The sequence below is a fragment of the Pistacia vera genome, unplaced genomic scaffold (assembly GCF_008641045.1).
Source record: "Pistacia vera cultivar Batoury unplaced genomic scaffold, PisVer_v2 Contig126, whole genome shotgun sequence".
In the NCBI taxonomy this organism is placed as follows: Eukaryota; Viridiplantae; Streptophyta; class Magnoliopsida; order Sapindales; family Anacardiaceae; genus Pistacia; species Pistacia vera.
In genome coordinates, this window is record NW_022195314.1 from 387667 (window position 1) to 411249 (window position 23583).

The window sequence follows — 23583 nt, forward strand, 5'->3', positions numbered from 1 at the left end:
AATAAAGATAAAGATCATTAGTAATTAATTTACACTGACAAGAATATATTAAAGATAAAGCTAAACTGTCACATTTTCTGTGGAAATTAAAGGCATTATAATTTGTTCTCCATGTCTGTGGGACAGTGAACACAAACCCATGAGTAAAGCAATGGTGGTGCTCAAGCCTTCTCTTTTGGACTCTTAAGATCTATTTAGAAGAACTAGAATTGTGTATATCTTGCTTAATTATTTCTTTGCAGGCCTTCCCAGCTGTTTTCTAGGGTGAATAAAAGAGGCAGCTTTATTTTTTTATTTTATTTACCATATTAAGCCAATTCGCGCTCTTGAATTCATCTTAAAAAACAAACATAGGAAAAAATGAATAAAGAAAACCAACAAACAAAAATGAATCTGTTATAGCCAATGTTTTTAAATCTGACCTGGGCCTTCACCCAGTCAAGGGCCAATTCTCAGGGTAGGTGGTCCGAAAAGTGGAGTAAATGTTACTTTGCTTAATTAGTTAACATACAGTGCATTGAGATAGTATTTGGAGTCACATAAAGATTATGTATTGAGATAGTAATTCTCGGGGTAGGTGGTCCAATAATAAATGTTGTTCTCTTAATTAGTTAACATATAGTACGTTGAGATAGTACTTAAAATCACATAAAGATTTTCCTAGTTAAGTTAAAATTGCATATCATTTCAATTCACATGAATTTGTTTATTATTTATCATACAATTTATACAATATAACTATTCAAGGATTGGAGATTTAGATTGAGTGGATTATTGGTTAACTTGAATATAAATTTCATGCATGGGTAATATAAATTATTTCTGCCTGGTTAAAAGTTAAGGTGGTTTATGTTCTTTGCTTGATTTATTGATAAAGAAATAGCAGTGAATGACAATTTCCCACCTTATAAATATTTTCAAACGGCCAAAAATATCTCCAAAATCAATCCATTAAGATAATTTCCTTTGTGTAGTTGAAGATAGCTATTTGCTTAACTAGTTAACATATAGTACGTTGAGATAGTATTTAGAATCACATAAATGTTCTCCTAGTTAAGTGAAAATTGCATATCATTTCAATTCATATGAATTTATTTATTATTTATCATACAATTTATACAATATAACTATTCAAGGATTGAAGATTTAAATTGAGTGGATTATTGGTTAATTTGATTATAAATTTCACGCAAGGGTAATATAAATTATTTCTGCCTGGTTACGTAGAGTGCTCTAAAATTTATTAGAAATAAAAGTTAAACATAAAGTTAAAGTGGACTATGTTCTTTGCTTGATTCATTGATAAAGAAATAGTTGAGTGAATGACAATTTCCCACCCAAGGTTTGACTATAAATAGCTTCAAACTGCCAAAAATATCTCCAAAATCAGTGCATTAAGATAATTTCCTTTGTGTAGTTGAAGTTTTTCTCCTCAAACATCTATCTCCCAACAGGCTATAGTTATTTGTGGTATGTCTCTTAATCTCCTCTCTCCTCACCAATGGCGGATTTACTTAATGACGAGTGGAGACCACGGCCCCTACTCAAACTTTAAAAAACTTCATATTGTATAAATATTTATATTTAGTTGTATTTTACCCCTATAAGACTTTGACATTTTGCCCCCACAATTTTTTTTTTGTTTATTTTTTGCCCCCATCGAGTGAAATTCCTGGATCCGCCACTGCTCCTCACTCTCTAACACGTGAAGAACTTCAGCCATAACTGGACTCAAGTAAGATCAGAAAACTCTCACACTTCTAGGTATATGTATTTAAAAATATTGTTAAAAGATTACTAATTCTTGCTGATATATGTAATATTTTCTGTGTTTATATAAATTTTGAATTTATAAGAGTTTCCCATTGCGTTACTTTTCAAGATTTTGTTTAAAATGGTTGGATATTGACATGCTTGTTTTTCCGAAACTAGAAATTTCAAGTCAAAATCGAATTAAAAATGTTTAAAATGGTTTTTTGAAATTTTAATTTATAAAAGGTGTTATGTAGTTTTTAGTGGGTTAAAGGCTTAAAACTAGTAAATTTCAAAACTTTATATAATAGATCGAAGCCTGGGCCGGGCTTATCAAACCTAGGCCCGATTCCGGCCCTTCCGGGTAGAACATATGCCTGGGCTCAGCTTAGGACGGGTTTATTTTACATCTCCAATATTAATTTTTTTATTTATCAAATATTTTTTTGTAAAGTCAACCATTACTTGATATTTATATGAATTATTGTATCAAAGAAAAAATAATTTTAATTAATAATATTTTGAACGATAAACTATGAAAATAGAAAATTATATTGATCTTCCAGTAGGTGGACCCAATAAATAATAGCACCCTCTCTATGTATAACCAGCTGGATCACTCCCCGCCTCAAACATTAAGAGATGCAATCAGTACAATGATTATGTAAAATTAATAAGAGAAAAATTTTGCAAATTTTTTGTTGGATGATTCTTCATTAATTCTTTTCTTGCCTCCATAGGGAAATTATTGAATTGGAGAAATGACGACGTCTTATAGGGCAGCTTTGGACGAGGAGTGGGATAAACTGAAGAATGTGTACGACGATGAAGGGGCTTTTGCTTTCACATTTCCTCAAACAGCCGCCTATGACACTCCATTTCACTTGGCAGTGTTCAGCCAAAGTGAAGAACCGCTTCAAAGTTTTCTTGACAAAGCTAAAGCGGATCCCATGGCAAAGCCTAAATATTTGGCAACAAATATCTACGGAAACACGGCTCTTCATGAGGCTGCCGCCAATGGTAACATTGAGGCGGTACGGATCTTGGTGAAACACGATAAGGAGATCCGTGAGGATAGAAATAGAGAAGGCGAAACCCAGCCGCTCCTTGAGGTTATAAATAACGAAGGCGAAACCCCACTGTTCAAAGCTGCTGCATATGGGCAAACAGAGGTGGTCAGTTATTTAGCTGGAGAAAGTTGTACAAATGGACAGCTGAAAGACATTCACCGCATGAAAAAAAAACCAGAGACCTCCATTCTGCATGCTGCCATCCAAGGAGAGAACTTTGGTCTCTCTCTGATCTCTCCCAATGCCATTTAGCTAGTTTATTTTTGCTTTAAATTGAAGAATTCAACCGGTGTCTGATGTGCTAATTTCTATTCTAATTTCGCTACAGAAACGGCTTTATTTTTACTGAAGGAAGTGGATGAGTCGTTAGCAACAGCTGTGGACGGAAATGGCATGACCAGTCTTGAACTGCTCGCTACTATGCCCTCTGCTTTCAGAAGTGGCTACCGAATGAGCATATGGGGAAGTATCCTCTACCTTTGTACGTACAGTGCGATTTCCACGTTTACACTAAAATATATAGTAACTGTTTGAATTTAATATATCCTCTTTCTATTTTTCATCCTAATTTGTTAATAAAGAAATATGCGAATGAAATGATACATTTCTATCCAGAACTTTTATAGAGTGATTAATAGAGCAATAGTGTTCCAATTCTAGGGTATCTCCTTGACTAATGATATGTATACTTTTTTTCCTAAAATTCACAGGTCCTCTGATTGATGCAAAACGAAGAATAGGGTTGCCAATACTGGGAAAGCATAAACTTGCTTTTGAACTCACCAAGTCCCTAATAGAACGAGATACTGTGTGGCAGCAGATTGTTGAAAAAAATTTCCTTGCAGGTTTCGGAGAACTAGGAAATATTCAAGGTCACCTGGCAAGCGACGGTGAAGGTTCAAAACCAACTTCAAAATCAATCGCATTATTTCTGGCTACTGAAAGAGGAATAAAAGAGATTGTCAACGAGATACTTCAACAAACGCCCCAGTTGGTTGAGTATACCGATGATAAGAATCGGAATATGTTACATATCGCTATCATGCACCGTCAAAAGGAAATCTTCGATATTGTGAAAGAGATGAATATACCAATGAAAAGGTTAGTCCGAGGGATCGACGAACGTGGCTATACCATTTTACACCATGCTGCAGACAAGATCAATGATAATGCAGATATTCACCGTGGTCCTGCATACCATCTACAAGAAGAGTTAAAGTGGTACACAGTAAGCGTTCTACAAATCTTTACTACTGTTTTTTTTAATGATACTGCGTCATAAAGAAATCTTACAAAAGTTTTTTATACAAAGTATTGTGATAAAAAATAAATAAAAAAGTAAATACAAAAAGTCAAACTTATTATATTCATTATTTTATTCATTTTTTGTCAAAATCTTTATAAGATTTTTTTATACGTTTAGTACTACTTTTTTTTTTTTTTTTTTTTGAATAATTTGATTATTTATAGGGTTTATAACAAAAACTCCCCTTAGATATAACCAAATAACTAATTTCTCTCGTGGTTGTAGTAATAACAAAAATTCTCCTACCGTTTAGTTATTAGTATAAATATAAATGATTGAAAGATAATTTTATAACTATTTATTAACTCATCATGTTAAAAAATCTACCAATACTCTAAAAGTTCATTAACGGTATTATTTCTTAAATCTTAGGGGAACATTTGTTATTTGATTAAACCTTAAGAATTTTAAAAAAAAAAAAAAAAAAAAAAAAAAAACCTTGTTTATATTTAGAGTCTCTGATTCTAACATAATCTATTAAATAATCTTCATAATTTTTTTCATAGGAAATATTAATGTGTTTTGTAAGAGCATATGATAAACTAGAAGAAGATAAAAATTTGATTATTAATGGCATAAAAAGGCTTATTTATTTCATTTTGTTAATAATAAAGTGCATTGGTATCACAAAATATTTACCACTTCAAGTATCCCTTTGTTTAGCAATTTTTTTTTGGGTTTATATCTAGAAAAATATAGAACATGATACCTTCTTTTTGTTGAATCGTATTTTCCGGACTCTTTTACAAGTATCTGAAGGACAAAAATAACTATTTAAACAAAAATTAAATAAAGCAAAACTTAGACATAAAGTGCATGTGTTGCAAAAATTAGAGACAATGAAGATGAAGAATCTATTGGATGTTTAGGTGACCAACACAAGGATTGGTAGTCTTCTATACATAAAAATTGAATGATGAGTTAATTAATTAAGTCTTCCATGGAATATACTCTATTTTATCTTTTATTTGTGCATATATGCAGCGTGTGGAGAAGTTAGTGCCCACCCATTATGCCATGCTCCGTGTAATTGCAAAAGGTGGCAAAAAAGAGGGGAATTCCAATTGCAAAGAGCTGTTCGACCTTAGGCACAATAACCTACTCAATGAAGCACAGAGATGGGTAAAAGAGACTTGTCAATCTTGCTTTGCGGTGGCTGTTCTCGCCGCCACCGTGTTGTTCACAACTGTCTACAATGTACCTGGAGGTTCCAATGATAAGGGTTATCCAATTTTCCTCAACGACAATTTATTCATGTTTTTCATAGTCATGGTCATTGTTGCTTTTGTCAGCTCCATGAGCTCGGTGATAATGTTCTTATTAGTCTTCACTTCACCTATTACATATGAAGAATTCCTTCACAGGCTCCCTCGAAAACTGACAATAGGCTTCACCTTACTCTTCGTTTCGTTGAGTTCAACAATGCTTGCATTCGTGGCAGCATTCTTGCTCGTCATTCATTCCCAAAAGCTGCGTTGGACCGCCATTTTCATTTACACTGCTGCATTTCTTCCATTCAGCATATTTGCATTCACGCAATTCCCTATGTATTTGACATTTAAAGTAACTTTGCTCGAGCTTTTCAAGTGGATTAAGAAGGTTCAGAAGTGGATTAAGAAGGTTCAAAAGTGGATTTTTATGGCTGATTTTCGTAAACGGTTTGAGAAGCTTCAGAAGAATGATGAGTTGTCCAAAAAGAATGATGATCATGGGGCTTTATCCCCAGTATGAGGGATTTATATAAGTTGCTCGAAATGGTAAAGGAGGCTGATATGTCATCAGTGCAAGAGAGTTGTATTAGAATATAATAAAAGGGTTGTATATTTATTAATTTCTGACTAAATATTTATTAAGGGTGTGTCTTGTTGATTGTAGAGCGTGGTAGCATGCTCGACGTTGCTGAGTAACTTGGGAGAATAAGTTGTGTGTTTCCAGTTTTAAGGTAGTTTGCCAATTCAACTTACTTTTTAGTCTACTCTTAATTAAGTTAGCATTTGACAGGTCAGCGAGCTGATTGTTGAATCTTCAGATTCAACTGAAGCTTCTAAGCCGCCAAGGCTAGTCTAATTGGGATTGTCAGTGATTTACTTTTAAGTGAGGATATATAACACATGTCAAAAGACTAAAATAATTATTAAATTTTATTATTAAAATTGGTTTTTGTAAACTTTTATTTTTGTTGATCAAATTCAAAGCGTTGACTGGCAACTTCCTACCATTTTAATATTTTTAAATTTATAAATAAATTATTAATTACTTATTTAATGAATCAAGTTTTTCTTTAAATATATATTGTATATGTGAAGGGCACTTTTTGTAATTGACTTTCCAAAACAGTTTTTAATCCTAAAAGTCACGAAAGCATATTTTTAAAATCTTTTTATAAAATAGATTAGGCCGAACAACTTACACCTATCCAACATTTATCGTACAAACAGATATTTTTCATCATATTCTGTTAGGATTTCTGTTTGCTAAAAAAACTTGACATGTGTTCCTAACAATTGACTTTGTCAGTAAAAAAAAGGAGAAAACGATGACTTTTGGCTTTTCGTTTGTTGCCTCTTCCAATCTTCATTCTTTGTCTTTGAAGGAGTTCGACCAAATCAACGGAAACCATCGATGACTACCAGTAAAACGGAAACCGACGACAGTGGAGGATGTCCTGTGCACGTGGGTTCAGTTGTTGGTTGCTTGTATTTAATTCATGTGGGCCCAGTTGTTATTGATTGTATTTAATTTAGTAGAGTTCAGGGGCTAGTTGAGTTAGTCTGATTATGTGGGTCCAATAACTGTACATGGGCATCAGGTTAAGACTTGTTCTTAATCCGTTGGCTCATGGCAAGTATTTTGGCTTAAGAATAGATCTTCAGGTTGGGTTGTTAGCTGAATATCAGCGTCGTATTTATGCTATTTTTATGGGTTGAGTCCTTGTAATCCGGTCAGTGGTTATTTCCAGTTGTATTTAAGTCTTTCATGTTAATGAGAAAGGTATCGAAACAGTTGCAATCAATGAGTAGTGGAGGCTGTGGATTTCCTCGAATTAATCCAACTCTTTCTTCTAGCATGAACTTGACAGAGGACGAGTTAAAACCAGCGATAGTGGCGGAGTGAGTTTCACTGAATGACAAGTGACAACGAACCCTAAACGGAGACGATAGACGACGTTTGAGGGAGAGAATCGTTGGGTAGCGGCAATGGTGGAGGACGGCTGAACGAACGTCGGCGTTATTAACAGTACTTTGACTCTAGGAAAACCGTCTACGACGAGTGAAGGAAAAAATAGAGAAGCGGCATTGTTGGTGTACATCATGAGGAATATTCGGAGAGAGGATGAGGGAAGGTTGGTGACGGCAAATAACGGTGGACAAACGATCGACGATGAGTGAGGAAAATAATCGTAGGATATTGGCGACAATGGACTAGGGCTGAAGGAACAACAACTGCAATTGATGACGTAGGATTGTTTACGGGGTGACGGTAGATAAATTATTGACTACAACTGAACAACGAAAACCGAAGGTTAACGGAGTAGGTAAATTCATCTCATTTGATTCTGTTTCAATTAATCCTCTGTTGCCTCTGATTCAACCTGGAACGACTGGTCTGTTTGTTCTCTCTCTCCGTGGGCCTAGGAGGTTGGAGGTGGTTTCAATTTTTCTTGTTTCTGGAACCACTAGTCTGTTCGCTCTCTCTCTATGTGGTCGGGAGGTTGGAGATGGTTCCTTTTTGGCTTGTGGGAAGAGTGTGAGGTATGGGTTTGGGGAGTAATTCGGGTGCTGGATTCGTTGGAGTGGAGATGTGGGGTGCTTTTTTAGGTGGACTATTGTTTGCGTAGTGTTTGGGGGTGTTGTCCACGTTTTTATTTATGTTTTTCCTTTGTTTTTATGGATGAACTGATCTATGTTTTTGCTTTCTAGTTGTTGAGATTGTGGGCTGCCTAGGGCAGTTTTTTTTGTTCTCTGGACTGCCTAGTTTTGTTTTGCTATGTTTCTGTGTGGGGAGTGATGGTTGTGGTTGTGGGCATATAGAGAATTTTGGTTTTTGGTTTTTTTTTTTTCCAAGCCTTGGAGGAGAGTAGTCATGTTGATTATTCTCCTTGGTTGGGCTGGTTTTCAGCACGAGGATGTTGCTGCTGGTTTTAGTTGTTGTCGAAGTGCTTAATCTTTGTTTTTTTTGGCTGGTTTGGTGTGGTGGTGTAAGTCTGCATGTTTGGTGAAGTTGCTGCTCCAGTGTGGTTGTTCTCTTCTTGCTGGCTTTTTGTGTGTGTGTTGTCCTTTTTGAGGCGGTCTGTTATGGTGGTGTGTTGATCCTGCTGGTGTGGTTTTGCTGCTGCTGTGAATTCTCCAGGTGCAGAGTTTTTGATGGAGCGTGATTGCTCTTTTTTTTGTTGGCGTTTTGTGCTTGAGTTTGTGGTCCTGCGCCAAGACTTTGTATTTTTTGTCAGTTGTTTTTTTTCTCTTCTTTGGTTTTGCTGCGTTGTAGGCCTTGTGCCTTTGTAAAGGTTTTTCTCCTCCTTAGTTGCTTTCATTTTTAAATTATTGATCTTTAGTTGTTGAAGTCTTTAAATTGATTGATCTTTAATTTGTTTCATATTTTGGAATGTGTAGTATAAGTGGAAAACCTGATACCAAAAGTTTCCCTAACTCTTCTCTTTTGTAAAACGAAAGATGATGCATGTCTTTTTTTTGAGATGTTGGAGATGGAAATACTATGATGTTATTCAGGAAAAGTATGTCTTTAAACAGGTTTCGCAGTTTTTCTACATGGCACGTCTCGGGTATCCGAGTCTTGTGGGAGCGCCCGGATCCTACGGGATGAGGAAATTCGGGACGGGTTGTGTCAGGAATAGACTCTATCTTATCTTATATTTGTGCATCTATGCAGCGTGTGGAGAAGTTAGCGCCCGCCCATTTTGCCATGTTTCGTGTAATTGCAAAAGATGGCACTGAAGAAAAGGAGTACAATTGCAAAGAGCTGTTCAAGCTGAAGCATGATAACCTACTCAAAGAAGCACATTAATGGGTAAAAGAGACTTCTTAGTCTTGCTCTGCGGTGGCTGTTCTCGTCGCCACTGTGGTATTCGCAGCTGCCTACACTGTACCTGGAGGTTCCAATGAGAAGGGTTATCCAGTTTTCCTTAACAACAATTTCTTCTTGGTTTTCACAGTCATGGACGTTGTTGCTTTAGCCTGCTCCTTGACCTCGGTGGTAATGTTTTTATCCATCCTCACTTCACCTTTTAGTTATGAAGAATTCCATCACAGGCTCCCTCGAAAACTGACAGCAGGCTTCTCCTTACTCTTCGTTGCGTTGACTACAACAATGCTTGCATTCACGGCAACATTATTGCTCATCATTCGTTATCAAAAACCGAATTGGATCACCACTCTCATTTACACTGCTGCATTTTTCCCGGTCAGCATATTTGCACTCACGCAGTTCCCTATGTATGTTGCATTTATGGCAGCTTTCCTCGAGCTTTTCAAGTGGATTAAGAAGGTTCAGAATAAGAAGGTTCAGAAGTGGATTAAGAAGATTCAGAATAAGAAGGTTCAGAAGTGGATTAAGAAGGTTCAGAATAAGAAGGTTCAGAAGTGGATTAAGAAGGTTCAAAAGTGGATTTCTATGGCTGATTTTCGTAAACGGTTTAAGAAGCTTCCGAAGAATGATGAGTTGTCCAAGAAGATTGATGATCATGAGGCTTCACCCCCAGTATGAGGGATTTATATAAGTTGCTCAAAATGGTAAAGAAGGCTGATATGTCACCAGTGCAAGAGAGTTGTATTAGAATATAATAAAAAGGTTGTATATTTATTAATTTCCGACTAAATATTTATTAATGGTGTGTGTCTTGTTGATTCTAAAGCGTGGTAGCATGCTTGACGTTGCTAAGTAACTTGAGAGAATAAGTTGTGTTTCCACTTTTCAAGGTAGTTTGCCAATTCAACTTACTTTTTAGACTACTCTTAATTAAGTTAGCATTTGACAGGTCAGCGAGCTGCTAAGTGATTGTTGAATCTTCAGATTCAACTGAAGCTTCTAAGCCGCCAAGGCTAGTCTTTTGACATATAAAACATGTCAAAAGACTAAAGTAATTACTAAAATTGGTTTTTGTAAACTTTTATTTTTGTTGATCAAATTCAAAGCGTTGATTGACAACATCCTAACATTTTAATATTTTTAAATTTATAAATAAATTATTAATTACTTATTTGACGAATCAAGTTTTTCTTTAAATTTATATTGTATATGTGAAGGGCACTTTTTGTAATTGACTTTCCAAGACAGTTTTTAATCCTAAAAGTCATTAAAGCATATTTTTAGAATCTTTTTATAAAATAGATTAGGCCGAACAACTTACACCTATCCAACATTTATCGTACAAACAGATATTTTTCATCATATTCTATTAGGATTTCTGTTTGTTAAAAAATCTTGACACGTGTTCCTAACAATTGACTTTGTCAGTAAAAAAAAGGAGAAAACGATGACTTTTGGCTTTTCGTTTGTTGCCTCTTCCAATCTTCAGTCTTTGTCTTTGAAGGAGTTCGACCAAATCAACGGGAAACCATCGATGACTACCAGTGAAACGGAAACCGACGACAGTGGAGGATGTCATGTGCACGTGGGTTCAGTTGTTGGTTGCTTGTATTTAATTCATGTGGGCCCAGTTGTTATTGATTGTATTTAATTTAGTAGAGTTCAGGGGCTAGTTGAGTTAGTCTGATTATGTGGGTCCAATAACTGTACATAGGCATCAGGTTAAGACTTGTTCTTAATCCGTTGGCTCATGGCAAGTATTTTGGCTTAAGAATAGATCTTCAGGTTGGGTTGTTAGCTGAATATCAGCGTCGTATTTATGCTATTTTTATGGGTTGAGTCCTTGTAATCCGGTCAGTGGTTATTTCCAGTTGTATTTAAGTCTTTCATGTTAATGAGAAAGGTATCGAAACAGTTGCAATCAATGAGTAGTGGAGGCTGTGGATTTCCTCGAATTAATCCAACTCTTTCTTCTAGCATGAACTTGACAGAGGACGAGTTAAAACCAGCGATAGTGGCGGAGTGAGTTTCACTGAATGACAAGTGACAACGAACCCTAAACGGAGACGATAGACAACGTTTGAGGGAGAGAATCGTTGGGTAGCGGCAATGGTGGAGGACGGCTGAACGAACGTCGCGTTATTAACAGTACTTTGACTCTAGGAAAACCGTCTACGACGAGTGAAGGAAAAAATAGAGAAGCGGCATTGTTGGTGTACATCATGAGGAATATTCGGAGAGAGGATGAGGGAAGGTTGGTGACGGCAAATAACGGTGGACAAACGATCGACGATGAGTGAGGAAAATAATCGTAGGATATTGGCGACAATGGACTAGGGCTGAAGGAACAACAACTGCAATTGATGACGTAGGGTTGTTTACGGGGTGACGGTAGATAAATTATTGACTACAACTGAACAACGAAAACCGAAGGTTAACGGAGTAGGTAAATTCATCTCATTTGATTTTGATTCAATTAATCCTCTGTTGCCTCTGATTCAACCTGGAACGACTGGTCTGTTTGTTCTCTCTCTCCGTGGGCCTGGGAGGTTGGAGGTGGTTTCAATTTTTCTTGTTTCTGGAACCACTAGTCTGTTCGCTCTCTCTCTGTGTGGTTGGGAGGTTGGAGATGGTTCCTTTTTGGCTTGTGGGAAGAGTGTGAGGTATGGGTTTGGGGAGTAATTCGGGTGCTGGATTTGTTGGAGTGGAGATGTGGGGTGCTTTTTTAGGTGAACTATTGTTTGCGTAGTGTTTGGGGGTGTTGTCCACGTTTTTATTTATGTTTATCCTTTGTTTTTATGGATGAACTGATCTATGTTTTTGCTTTCTAGTTGTTGAGATTGTGGGCTGCCTAGGGCAGTTTTTTTTGTTCTCTGGACTGCCTAGTTTTGTTTTGCTATGTTTCTGTGTGGGGAGTGATGGTTGCGGTTGTGGGCATATAGAGAATTTTGGTTTTTGGTTTTTTTCTTTCCAAGCCTTGGAGGAGAGTAGTCATGTTGATTATTCTCCTTGGTTGGGCTGGTTTTCTGCACGAGGATGTTGCTGCTGGTCTTAGTTGTTGTCGAAGTGCTTAATCTTTGTTTTTTTTGGCTGGTTTGGTGTGGTGGTGTAAGTCTGCATGTTTGGTGAAGTTGCTGCTCCAGTGTGGTTGTTCTCTTCTTGCTGGCTTTTTGTGTGTGTTGTCCTTTTTGAGGTGGTGTGTTGATCCTGCTGGTGTGGGTTTTTAGCCCTTTTTTGCTGCTGCTGTGAATTCTCCAGGTGCAGAGTTTTTGATGGAGCGTGATTGCTCTTTTTTTTTGTTGGCGTTTTGTGCTTGAGTTTGTGGTCCTGCTCGAAGACTATGTATTTTTGTCAGTTGTTTTTTTTTCTCTTTTCTTTGGTTTTGCTGCGTGGGAGGCCTTGTGCCTTTGTAAAGGTTTTTCTCCTCCTTAGTTGCTTTCATTTTTAAATTATTGATCTTTAGTGGTTGAAGTCTTTAAATTGATTGATCTTTAATTTACCTTCATGATGCAGAGGCGTGTACACCCGTGCCACGCCCGGCCGCCCCCCCCAACAGGGCTAACAACGCCATGTACCGATCTCATTATATAATGCTTTGCTGTAGTATTAAAAGAATACAAGGTCTGGTGCTAAATTTTGATGTTAAAATTATACTGTGTCAGCTAATATATGTAGAGGAATAGTTTGTATAGTGTAAAAAGTTTCACCACTCGATGCTTAACTATCTCAAACATCATTCTTCTGAAAACCCCAAAAATGTAAAGAAAAAATTCTTACATAAAATGAGATAAACAAAAATAACTCAGAGATGAAGAACACAATGAGTTCGTTATTGTTTTCTTTAGACGTATGAACTTCCGTCTTGAGGATGAATTTGGTAGTTTGGCTCTACTTTTACAACAAAATCATATACAGCATGTGCCATTGTGTTTGCTCAACAACTTTGTACTTGCTAGTAGTGCATGTACTAATTTTATTAATCAAAAGAAAGAAACCCACATGTTTTTTCTCACTTCCAATTCTAAAAGATAGTTGAAATTCATGAGACACACAAATGATTATCACATCCAAACACTACCGTTTTGTAATCTGAATATTTTCTTTTTCTTGTTACTGATCTTGTGTTCTCAAAATACATGGAGGGGTATGCATAAAAAAGACTCTATCCAGCTATGTAAATCTTCTTTTGGATTTTCCATAATTGGATGCCACAAGTGCTTGCATTTGGCTCCAAATCAATGAAAGAGAATTAGAATTTACTCCATTCAGTGCATCTAATCATCTGAAACCATACATAAAACATATGCACTGTCTATAAAACTTACCGTATTAATTATTATGGTATTATATTGGACCTTGTCTAAATTTTACGAAGGTTTATTAGCTTTACCTATCACAGCAGCTCTTTTGAAACTTTCTGCTGCAAGGATCATCATTATACAGTTTCATTTTAGTACATGCGTAGTCTTTAAGCAGTACAAGATCTAGAGATCACTGTTAATTGTGATTAATGTTTCCACTAACTGTCTTGTTTCATCTTCATCAATTGCCCTCATAGGCAAGTTTGTCATATATACTAATTAAATAGCAAAGAATGACGGGGAAGAATGGTTTCTGAATAGGCAGAATGCCTCTGACAACAATTGATGATTAGTGATCAAGCGCTAGAAAGGGAAGAAATGCTAGCTCAGTTTTCACCTGTAAATATCAGACAGATTCTCCTTCTATGATAGAGATAATATAATAACTTGCATTATCAGTTAGTAGAAATTATGCTGCTTGTATCATGTTTTACACTTTTCTGCGTTTAAGTATACAAGAAAGTGGAGAAACGCTAGCTTAGTTTTCATTAACTACAAATTTTCTTATTAACCTTCTATCATAGTGTTACTTTGCATTAGTTCGAACAGGTTTTGCCAACAATGAGTTCTGTCTGATTGAATGCAACTGACACTTGCATTTGTAAGAAGAGTTTGTCGGCCATCTTTATTGTTAAATTCCCATGTTGCATTGGAACGGAAAAAGTGTTTATTTCGACGCCTGATGTTTACATTGACAGAAAGCGATCAGAAAAACACATTTTTCCTGAAGTAGTGTAAAGGATGTCTGGTTGACTGGTTTAAAAAAGGCAACATTTGAAATAATTTCGCCCTTCTGTTAAATGAGTTACTTTAGCATCAAATACTTCAACTGAAGCAAGTAGAATAGAACGTATCCCCCACAAGGCATGCATGTGAAGCCAACCAAAATTTTCTAATTTTGTCACTCCATAGTCTTGAATTTTTAATTAAGGCTTCATGGACTCCATGTTACTTTCCATATTAACCACTCTTTGAAATGAATGCCACCTAATAACCTATAAAGGGAATTAAGTTAAAGCTCTTTAACTCACATCATAATAACTATAGCTCAATTAACATACTAATGTTCCCCAGTTGGGTTCCATCTTCATCCTCAACCTTACTAATCTCTTAAGGTGTGTACTTGTTCTTTTAACTCAAGACATAATCATGGTTATACTGACCCATGCCAGTTTTACATAACTTGATTATTTGCCACAGATTCTCCTTCAAAGCTCCAGGTTCATGCCTGAGAAATGAAACCCCCAGAGAATATTACAAGAAGCAGAAGGTTCAACAGAGAGGATGCAGGCCCTGTGTTGCAGCTGCAGGATTAGTGTTTCTTCTCGGAGGAAGCCGAGAGCTCAAGTTCCGATCAGTTCCCGTCGGTTTCAAGCCTCGCGCACGCGATGGTTCAAGAGAGACTCGACCAAATGATTCGAGAAAGGCAAGAGGCAAGACATAAAGAGAGAAGAAAGCAAAGAGATAGTGAAGGGACTAAATTATTGTCATGGTAGCATGGAAAACATCTCTATGATCCGAGGAAGACTTTAGAGCTTCCATGGTTGAGATGATTTTGGCAAACCGGATGAAGAAACAAAAGATCTTCGAAGCCTTTTGATTATATATGTCTATGAACTCCAAGGAGTATCATGGGATCATACTTGAGGTCTTTACGAGGTTGTGCTAGTTGTTTTCATGTTGTAAATGCCATTGATATGAATTTTTTGAAATTAATTAGAAACTATAGCCTTATTATTCAATGAGCATGCTTCTCAAGAATGATATTATACGGTTTAAATGATCGTACATTACTTAATTTTATTGATTTATTAATATCATAGATCAATTTATGTATATATATGTTCTTGAATTAAAAAGTATGTTAAATTAATTAACTTTTAATACTCGAAACAATTATATAGTAATTAACTATTTCTTAATAATTATGTTTTGTTATCCATTTCAGTAATATAACAATAATAGTTATGAACACTCTCTCAGTCATAAGCATAAATTAGAGGAATATAGATTAAACAATTACAAAGGAGGAGTGAGGTTAATCATCGGAATTAATTTCTGTAATAATATAATTAACTCAACAAAGTGTTTGCTTTCTCTTGGGATTGTGGGATTGTCGACCATTCAATAATAAGGGGCCACATAGACACATTCGGGGGGTCCCATTGCTCGATCAGTGGGTGGGGATCCGCTCCCAGTGGTGAGCGGAGGTGCAGGGGATAATGGCCCAGCCTGTAGGCGATTTAGTCCTTTTTCATGAAGAGCAGTTGAATGATTTTTTTAAATTATTAATTCATTATTAAATTTGGACTTAGGACAAAAATCCTTATAGTAGTAGATTTTAGTTTTTGAACCTATTATATAAGCATATTTTTTTTTTTTTTTGGTAATGAGTGATGAAAAACAATATGACCAGTTGCATTCATTGTAAACGAGAGAGGTGAGTCAGTATACAATATTATTGACTCAGTTGGATGCAACAGTTACTGGATAAAACAGGGTAAAATGCACGTATTTCTTCTTCTTTTTTTACTGTTTGTGATTTATGTTTTTACTATTATCTTGGTTTTCGTATCTCTCTATTTGTTTAGGGATTAAATCTTGACTCACGTGGACTCTTGAATTGATAGTGTAATGTTGTAACTTGTACACTTGTCAGATAGTTTCTTACTTTAAAGGAAAAGAAAAAGAAAAAAAATAAAGTGAAAATTTTCAGAACTCGAAATTATAGTTATAATAGATTAATTTGAATGATGTGAGAGGTTTACCTTCTGGCCTGCAATGAAATGATTATAGGCAAATATGCAATATTGAATTTTCCTTTTATTATCTCTAACAGAATGACAGGAGGAGGAGAATTCTTTTCAACACAGAATCAAAATAACACCTATTGGGAGAAATTAATGTTTGTTTTGTTATTTTGGGTAGGATTTTGAAATCTTACCCAAAATACATACTTGTTTCCCTATTCTAAAAAATCAATTCTATTTTATTCAACTATTTAAATCCCCTAGGTTTATTAATTTAATTAAACACGCCCCAAAAAAGTTTAAAATTGACAAAACACCCTCATCCACCCATTTGCAGATTTCAGCCATTACCGTCGGAAGGTGGCCAAATCTAGCGTAATGGAGCACTACGGGGGATCTGGCCGATAGTACGCCGGTTAGCTTTTTAGAACATATCCACCATGGATTTGGCTTTTCGACCAGATCCATGGCCAAACAACCAGATCTTTGGCTGTAGCTGGTCGTTAACAACGACCAAATATAGCCATCGTTGATGACCAAACGTGGCTAGATTTGGCCAAAAAAGGTTATGACCGACCAGATCCAACCAATTGTGCACCATTATAGCGAATTTCAGCCACCCTCTGACAGTGGTGGCCAAATGCCGGCATTTATTGGGTGGGTGGAGGTGTTTTTGTTAATTTCAATGTTTATTGTAAGGGTGTTTAGCTAAATAGCAAACCTAGGAGGTGTAGATAAGATGATAGTTTGATAATAGCACCCTTGCATCTGATCAAAATCCAACCGTCACTACTAGTGTACTTAAGTGTGAGAATATAGAATTTATAAACCAAGAGGAACTTAGCTTTTGCTAAAACATTGGTATATATATATAACGCATGTGAGGGACTCCATGTGAAATCTGAGTCATCAAAATCTGTGTGGCTAAGTGGTTACTTTGCCAGAAATATGGAGAAAACTTGCGTATATACTTGAAGGCATCAAAATTAATTAAAAATAACAAAAATTATTTTAATTCAAGAGGCTTTGAGTTAGGCAGCTTTATCATATGTATGACTGGATTATTAGATTCAGAATAACAAAATGTAAAAAAACTACTCACATAATTGAATTGAATTTATTAATTAATCTTTGTTTAAGTTTATTTGCTGCTGTTATTCTTGTTTTGAGTTCTTGAATTTGTTTTTCAGTATTTTTGTTCTAAAATAATCTCTTTTTGTTAAGTTTTAATTTACTTGAGTTTTCCCATTTTTCAGAAGTCTCTGTTGTCTATGAGACGTTGGAAAGCGTAGATTAGAATTATATCATTCGACCCAGAGATTGAAAGATTGTCGGCTGTCGAGAAAAGCAAAAGAGGGCTCTACAAGCACACAACAACCATTGACAATCAAGTTAAGGAGGCAAATGATCAGAGAGCTTTGAGACTTGAGAGACTGTGCTTTGCCTTTGGTGACCAGTACAACTCCAAGCGTAAGGCGACCGAATTTCAGGCAAACAACTTTAAAATAAAGCCAGTCTCATACAAAGATTTAGACATCGGTGATAGTTTGTTGGAAGGCTCAACGATGATTCAAACACTCATATAGCAAATTTTCTTGAGATTTATGATATCTTCAGGCACAATAGAGTGTCAGGTGATGCCATAAGACTGCAATTGTTCCATTCTCATAAGGGACAAGGCAAAAGAGTGGTTGAATTCGCTTGGAGTAGGGTCAATCAACACATGGGAGAATCTAGCCCAAAATTTCTTTGGCCAAGTTCTTCCTTTAGCAAAACAACGAAGATGCAAATGACATCGCAACTTTTATTCAAATGGAGCTAGAATCATTGTACGAAGCTTGGGAGAGGTACAAGGATTTATTACAAAAGTGCCCTCATCATGGCACCCTGGACTGTGGTGCAAACGTTTCTAACAATTGGTACCAACGATTCGATCAATGATAGACGCGCAAAAGGAGGAACTTTAATGGGAAAAAGTCCTGAAGATGCCTACGATTACTTGAAGAGATGGCTACGAATAATTACACAATAGTCATTAGAAAGGAAATGACAGCCAGTTGTTGTAACCAAATATAGTAAATGTTCTTTTCTTAATTATATTATGTACGTGCCAAATAGTAATGTCTTTGTTTAATTAGTTAATATATAGTACGTTGAGTAGTATTTGGAATCATAAAAGGTTCTCATATTTAGTGAAAATTGCATATGGGTAAAATATTTGTACAAACTCTTACACAAAGAGAGTTTGTATAAATTGACGTAACACATATGTAATGATACGTGCATGAAGGCTCAATGATATTGATGTGATATAAATTAGGTAGCTTTTAATGTCACGTGACATGCTATGTAACGTGCCATGTAAGTTTGTATAAACACTTTTTGTACATGAGTTTGTATAAATAGCTTTAGTCATTGCATATATATATATATATATATAGCCAAATAGTATGTAAATGTACTTTATAGTACATAAATGTCTTTGCTTAATTACTTAGCATATAATCCGTTAAGACAGTATTTAGAATTACATAAAGTTCTCAGGTAAGTGAAAATTGATATATATATATATATATTTCAAAGAAAAGCAAACTGTAAATGTTCGTTACTTAATTAGTGAACATATAATGTTTAATAGTATATTTGGAATCACATAAAGGTTCTCTAGTTAAGTGTAAATTGCATATCATGATAATTCTCATGAATTTTTATTATTTATCATACAACTTATACAATACAACTAATCAAGGATTGGAGATTTAAATTGTGGATTATTGGTTAATTTGATTATAAATTTCATGAGTGAGTAATAAAATAATTGTGGAACAATGTCTAGATTGGTTCGTAGAATTCCTTGAAGCCTTCCCAGTCCTTCGGTGAGGCTCTTTGATAAGGCTGTTTCATTCTTGCAAGGATTCCCGGAGGGAATACTTCATCGCCCTTGATCTCTAAATCATTTCCCGTCTTCTCTATGTCGCTTGTTTTAACTCCACGGATTTAGGAAGATAACAAGTTGTGTGATCTGATATTCCATAAACTTTTAAGGGCTAGTTTTATCCTTGTAAATGAAGAAGTATCGTTACTTTACTTGAATAAATGAAAAGCTCATTGCTACTGAGAATATAATAAAGATAAAGCGTCCATTATGATAAAAAGTATAATAAAGATAAGATCATTAGTAATTAATTTACATTGACAAGATATATTAAAGATAAAGCTAAACTGTCACATTTCTGTGGAAATTAAAGGCTTATAATTTGTTCTCCGTGTCTGTGGGACAGTGAACACAAAACCATGAGTAAAGCATGGTGGCGATCACTTCTCTACGGAACATTAAGAACTATTTAGAAGAACTAGAATTGTGTATATCTTGCTTAATTATTTTGCTGGCTTCCCAGTGTTTCTAGGGTGAATAAAAGAGGCAGCTTTATTTTTAATTTTATTACTATATTAAGCCAATTCGCTCTTGAATTCATCTTAAAAAACATAGGAAAAAATGATAAAGAAAACCAACAAACAAAAATGAATTGGTTATAGCCAATGTTTTTAAATCCGACCGGGGCCTTCACCAGTCAAGGGGCAACTCTCGGGGTGGTGGTCCAAAAAGCCAAAGAGTAAACGTTCTTTACTTAATTAGTTAAATAAGAACTTGAGATAGTTTTGGAACTACATAAAGATTCTGTTATATATATATATATAAGCCAAATAATAAATGTTCTTGCTTAAACTAGGTACATATAGTACGTTGGATAGTACTTAGAATCACAAAGGTTTCCTAGTTAAGTTAAAATTGCATATCATTCAATTCACATGAATTTATTTATTATTTATCATACAATTTATCAATATAACTATTCAAGGATTGGAGATTTAGATTGAGTGGATTATTGGTTAACTGATTATAAATTTCAGCATGGGTAATATAAATTATTTCGCTGGTACGTAGAGTGCTCTAAAATTTATTAAAATAAAGAAGTTAAACATAAAGTTAAAGTGGTTTATGTTCTTTGCTTGATTCATTGATAAAGAAATAGTAGAGTGGAATGACAATTTCCCACCCAAGGTTTGAATTAAATAGTTTCAAACTGCCAAAATATCTCCAAAATCAATGCATTAAGATAATTTCCTTTGTGTAGTTGAATTTTTTTTTCCTCAAATATCTATCTCTCAGCAGGCTATAGCTATTGTGGTATGTCTCTTGATCTCCCTCTCTCACTCTCTAACGCGTGAAAACTTCAGCCATAGCTGGACTCAAGTGAGATCGGAAAACTCTCACACTTCCAGATATAGTATTTAAAAATATTGTTAAAAGTTACTAATTCTTGATGATATATGTAATATTTCTTGTGTTTATATAAATTTTGAATTATAAGAGTTTCCCATTGCGTTACTTTTCAAGTTTTGTTAAAATGGTTGGATATTGACATGCTTGTTTTCCGAAACTAGAAATTTCAAGTCACAAATCGAATTAAAAATGTTTAAAATGGTTTTTTGAAATTTAATTTACAAAAGGTGTTATGTAGTTTTTAGTGGGTTAAAGGCTTAAAACTAGTAAATTTCAAAACTTTATATAATAGATCTAAGCCTGGGCCGGGTTATCAAACCTAGGCCGGTTCGGCCCTTCCGGGTAGAACATATGCCTGGGCTAGCTTAGGACGGGTTTATTTTACATCTCAATGTTAATTTTTTTATTATCAAATATTTTTTTGTAAAGTCAACCATTACTTGATATTTATATGAATTATTGTATCAAAGAAAAAATAATTTTAATTAATATATTTTGAACGATAAACTATGAAAATAACAAATATATTGATCTTCCAGTAGGTGGACCCAATAAATAATAGCACCCTCTCTATGTATAACCAGCTGGATCACTCCCCGCCTCAAACATTAAGAGATACAATCAGTACAATGATTATGTAAAATTAATAAGAGAAAAATTTTGCAAATTTTTTGTTGAGATTCTTCATTAATTCTTTTCTTGCCTCCATAGGGAAATTATTGAATTGGAGAAATGGCGACGCCTTATAGGGCAGCCCTGGACGAGGAGTGGTAAAAGAAGGATTTGTGCAACGAACAAGGGCTTTTGCATCATATTCCTCAAACAGCCGCCAAGGACACTCCATTTCACTTGGCAGTGTTCAGCCAAAAGAAAGAACCGCTTCAAAGTTTCTTAACAGAGCTAAAGCGGATCCCATGGCAAAGCCTAAATTTGGCAAAAAATATCTACGGAAACACGGCTCTTCATGAGGCTGCCGCCAATGGTAACATTGAGGCGGTACCGATCTTGGTGAAACACGATAAGGACATCCGTGAGGATAGAATAGAGAGGCGAAATCCCGCAACTCACTGACTCTGGAAATAGAGAAGGCGAAACAGCCGCTCCTTGAGGTTATAAATAACGAAGGCGAAACCCCGCTGTTCAAAGCTGCTGCATATGGGCGAACAGATGGGTCAGTATTAGCTGAAGAAAGCCGTACAAATGGACAGCTGAAAAAAATTCACTGCATGAAAAAAAAACCAGAGACCTCCATTCTGCATGCTGCCATCCAAGGAGAGAACTTTGGCTTCTCTCTGATCTCTCCAATGCCATTAGCTAGTTTATTTTGCTTTATTGAAGGATTCAACTGGTGGCTGATGTGCTAATTTCTATTCTAATTTCGCTACAGAAACGGCTTTATTTTTACTGAAGGAAGTGGATGGGTCGTTAGCAACAATGTGGACGGAAAGGCATGACCAGTCTTGAACTGCTCGCTACTATGCCCTTGCTTTCAGAAGGGCTACCGAATGAGCATAGGGGAAGTATCCTCTACCTTTGTACGTACTTGCGATTTCCGCGTTTACACTAAGATATATAGTAACTGTTTCAATTTAATATATCCCTTTATTTTTTCATCCTAATTTGTTAATAAAGAAATATGCGAATGAAATGATACATTTCATCCAGAACTTTATAGATATGATTAATAGAGCAATAGTGTTCCACTCTAGGGTATCCGTTGACTAATGATATGTATACTTTATTTTCTAAAATTCACAGGTCCTCTGATTGATGCAAAACGAAGAATAGGGTTTCCAATACTGGGAAGAATTTGAACGATAAGGAAAAGCATAAACTTGTTTGAACTCACCAAACTCCTAATGAACAAGATACCTTGTGGCGGCAGATTGGATGTTTTGAAGGACTAGGAGATATTCAAGGTCCCCTGGCAAGCGTCGGTAAGGTTCAAAACCAACTTCAAAATCAATCGCATTATTTTGGCTACTGAAAGAGGAATAAAAAGAGATTGTCAAGAGATATTTCAACAAACGCCCAATTGGCTGAGTATATCGATGATAAGATCAGAATAGTTACATATCGTATCATGCACCGTCAAAAGGAAATCTTCGATATTATGAAAGAGATGAATATACCAATGAAAAGGTTAGTCCGAGGGATCGACGAATATGGCTATACCATTTACACCATGCTGCAGCAAGATCAATATATAATGCAGATATTCACGTGGTCCTGCATACCATTACAAGAAGAGTTAAAGTGGTACAAAGTAAGCGTTCCACAAATCTTACTACTGTTTTTTTTAATAATACTGCATCGGTAAAGAAATCTTACAAATTTTTTATATAAAGTAATGTGATAGAAATGAATGGAAGAGTAATACAAAAAATTAAACTCATATATTACTTTTTTATCACATTATTTTGTATATAATCTTTATACGTTCAGTACTACTCATTTTTTATTGAATAATGTGATTGTTTATAGGGTTTATAACAAAAATCCCCTCAGATATAACCAAATAACTAAATTCTCTTGTCGTTGTAGTAATAACAAAATTTCCTACCGTTTAGGATGGTAAAAACTAAACGATAGAAGAATAATTTTGTAACTATTATTAATCTTCATGTTAAAAAATCTAACAATACTCTAAAAGTTCTTTTAACGGCATGAAAATTTCTATTATTCTAAAATCTTAGGGGAACATTTGTATTGATTAGACATCAAGATTATTAAAAAAAAAAAAAAAAAAAAGAACCTTGTTTATATTAGAGTCTTTGATTCTAACATAATCTATTACATAATCTTTAAATTTTTTCATAGGAAATGTTAATTTGTTTTAAGAGCATATGATAACTAGAAAAAGATAAAAATTGATTATTTAAGGCATGAAAAGGCTTATTTATTTATTATTCATTTGTATTAAATAAGTGCATTGGTATCACAAAATATTACCTCTTCAAGTATCCCTTTGTCTAGCCATTTTTTAGGTTTATATCTAGAAAAATATAGAAAATGA

The 23583-nt window shown here is 35.2% G+C and overlaps 1 protein-coding gene and 1 non-coding gene across 4 annotated transcripts; one reads left to right on the forward strand and one right to left on the reverse strand.

The window, feature by feature from the left end:
- The first annotated feature begins 1394 nt into the window (after positions 1–1394).
- Positions 1395–22395, forward strand: LOC116120324 (putative ankyrin repeat protein RBE_1411). Of its 3 annotated transcripts, none has more exons than XM_031406290.1 (4): positions 1395–1470; positions 2493–3042; positions 3151–3303; positions 22326–22395. In XM_031406290.1, the coding sequence occupies exons 2-4, from the start codon at positions 2514–2516 to the stop codon at positions 22379–22381; spliced, it is 738 nt and encodes a 245-aa protein (XP_031262150.1). In that variant the 5' UTR covers positions 1395–1470; positions 2493–2513; the 3' UTR covers positions 22382–22395. The 3 variants fall into 3 exon arrangements, with proteins under 3 accessions (XP_031262150.1, XP_031262155.1, XP_031262145.1); XM_031406295.1 differs by lacking the exon at positions 1395–1470 and adding an exon at positions 1616–1764; XM_031406285.1 differs by lacking the exon at positions 1395–1470 and adding an exon at positions 1616–1735.
- On the reverse strand, positions 18064–18168 carry LOC116120610. The gene has a single exon (XR_004126579.1). It is a non-coding gene; the product is annotated as a small nucleolar RNA R71 (small nucleolar RNA).
- Positions 22396–23583: the final 1188 nt, after the last annotated feature.

Excerpts from the sequence above, each read along its gene's own strand:
- LOC116120324 (XM_031406290.1), top strand. The coding sequence starts at position 2,514 with ATGACGACGTCTTATAGGGCAGCTTTGGACGAGGAGTGGGATAAACTG. Across the intron at positions 3,043-3,150 it reads CATCCAAGGAGAGAACTTTG|AAACGGCTTTATTTTTACTG; the intron begins GTCTCTCTCTGA and ends ATTTCGCTACAG. Across the intron at positions 3,304-22,325 it reads GGGAAGTATCCTCTACCTTT|GTCCTCTGATTGATGCAAAA; the intron begins GTACGTACAGTG and ends TAAAATTCACAG.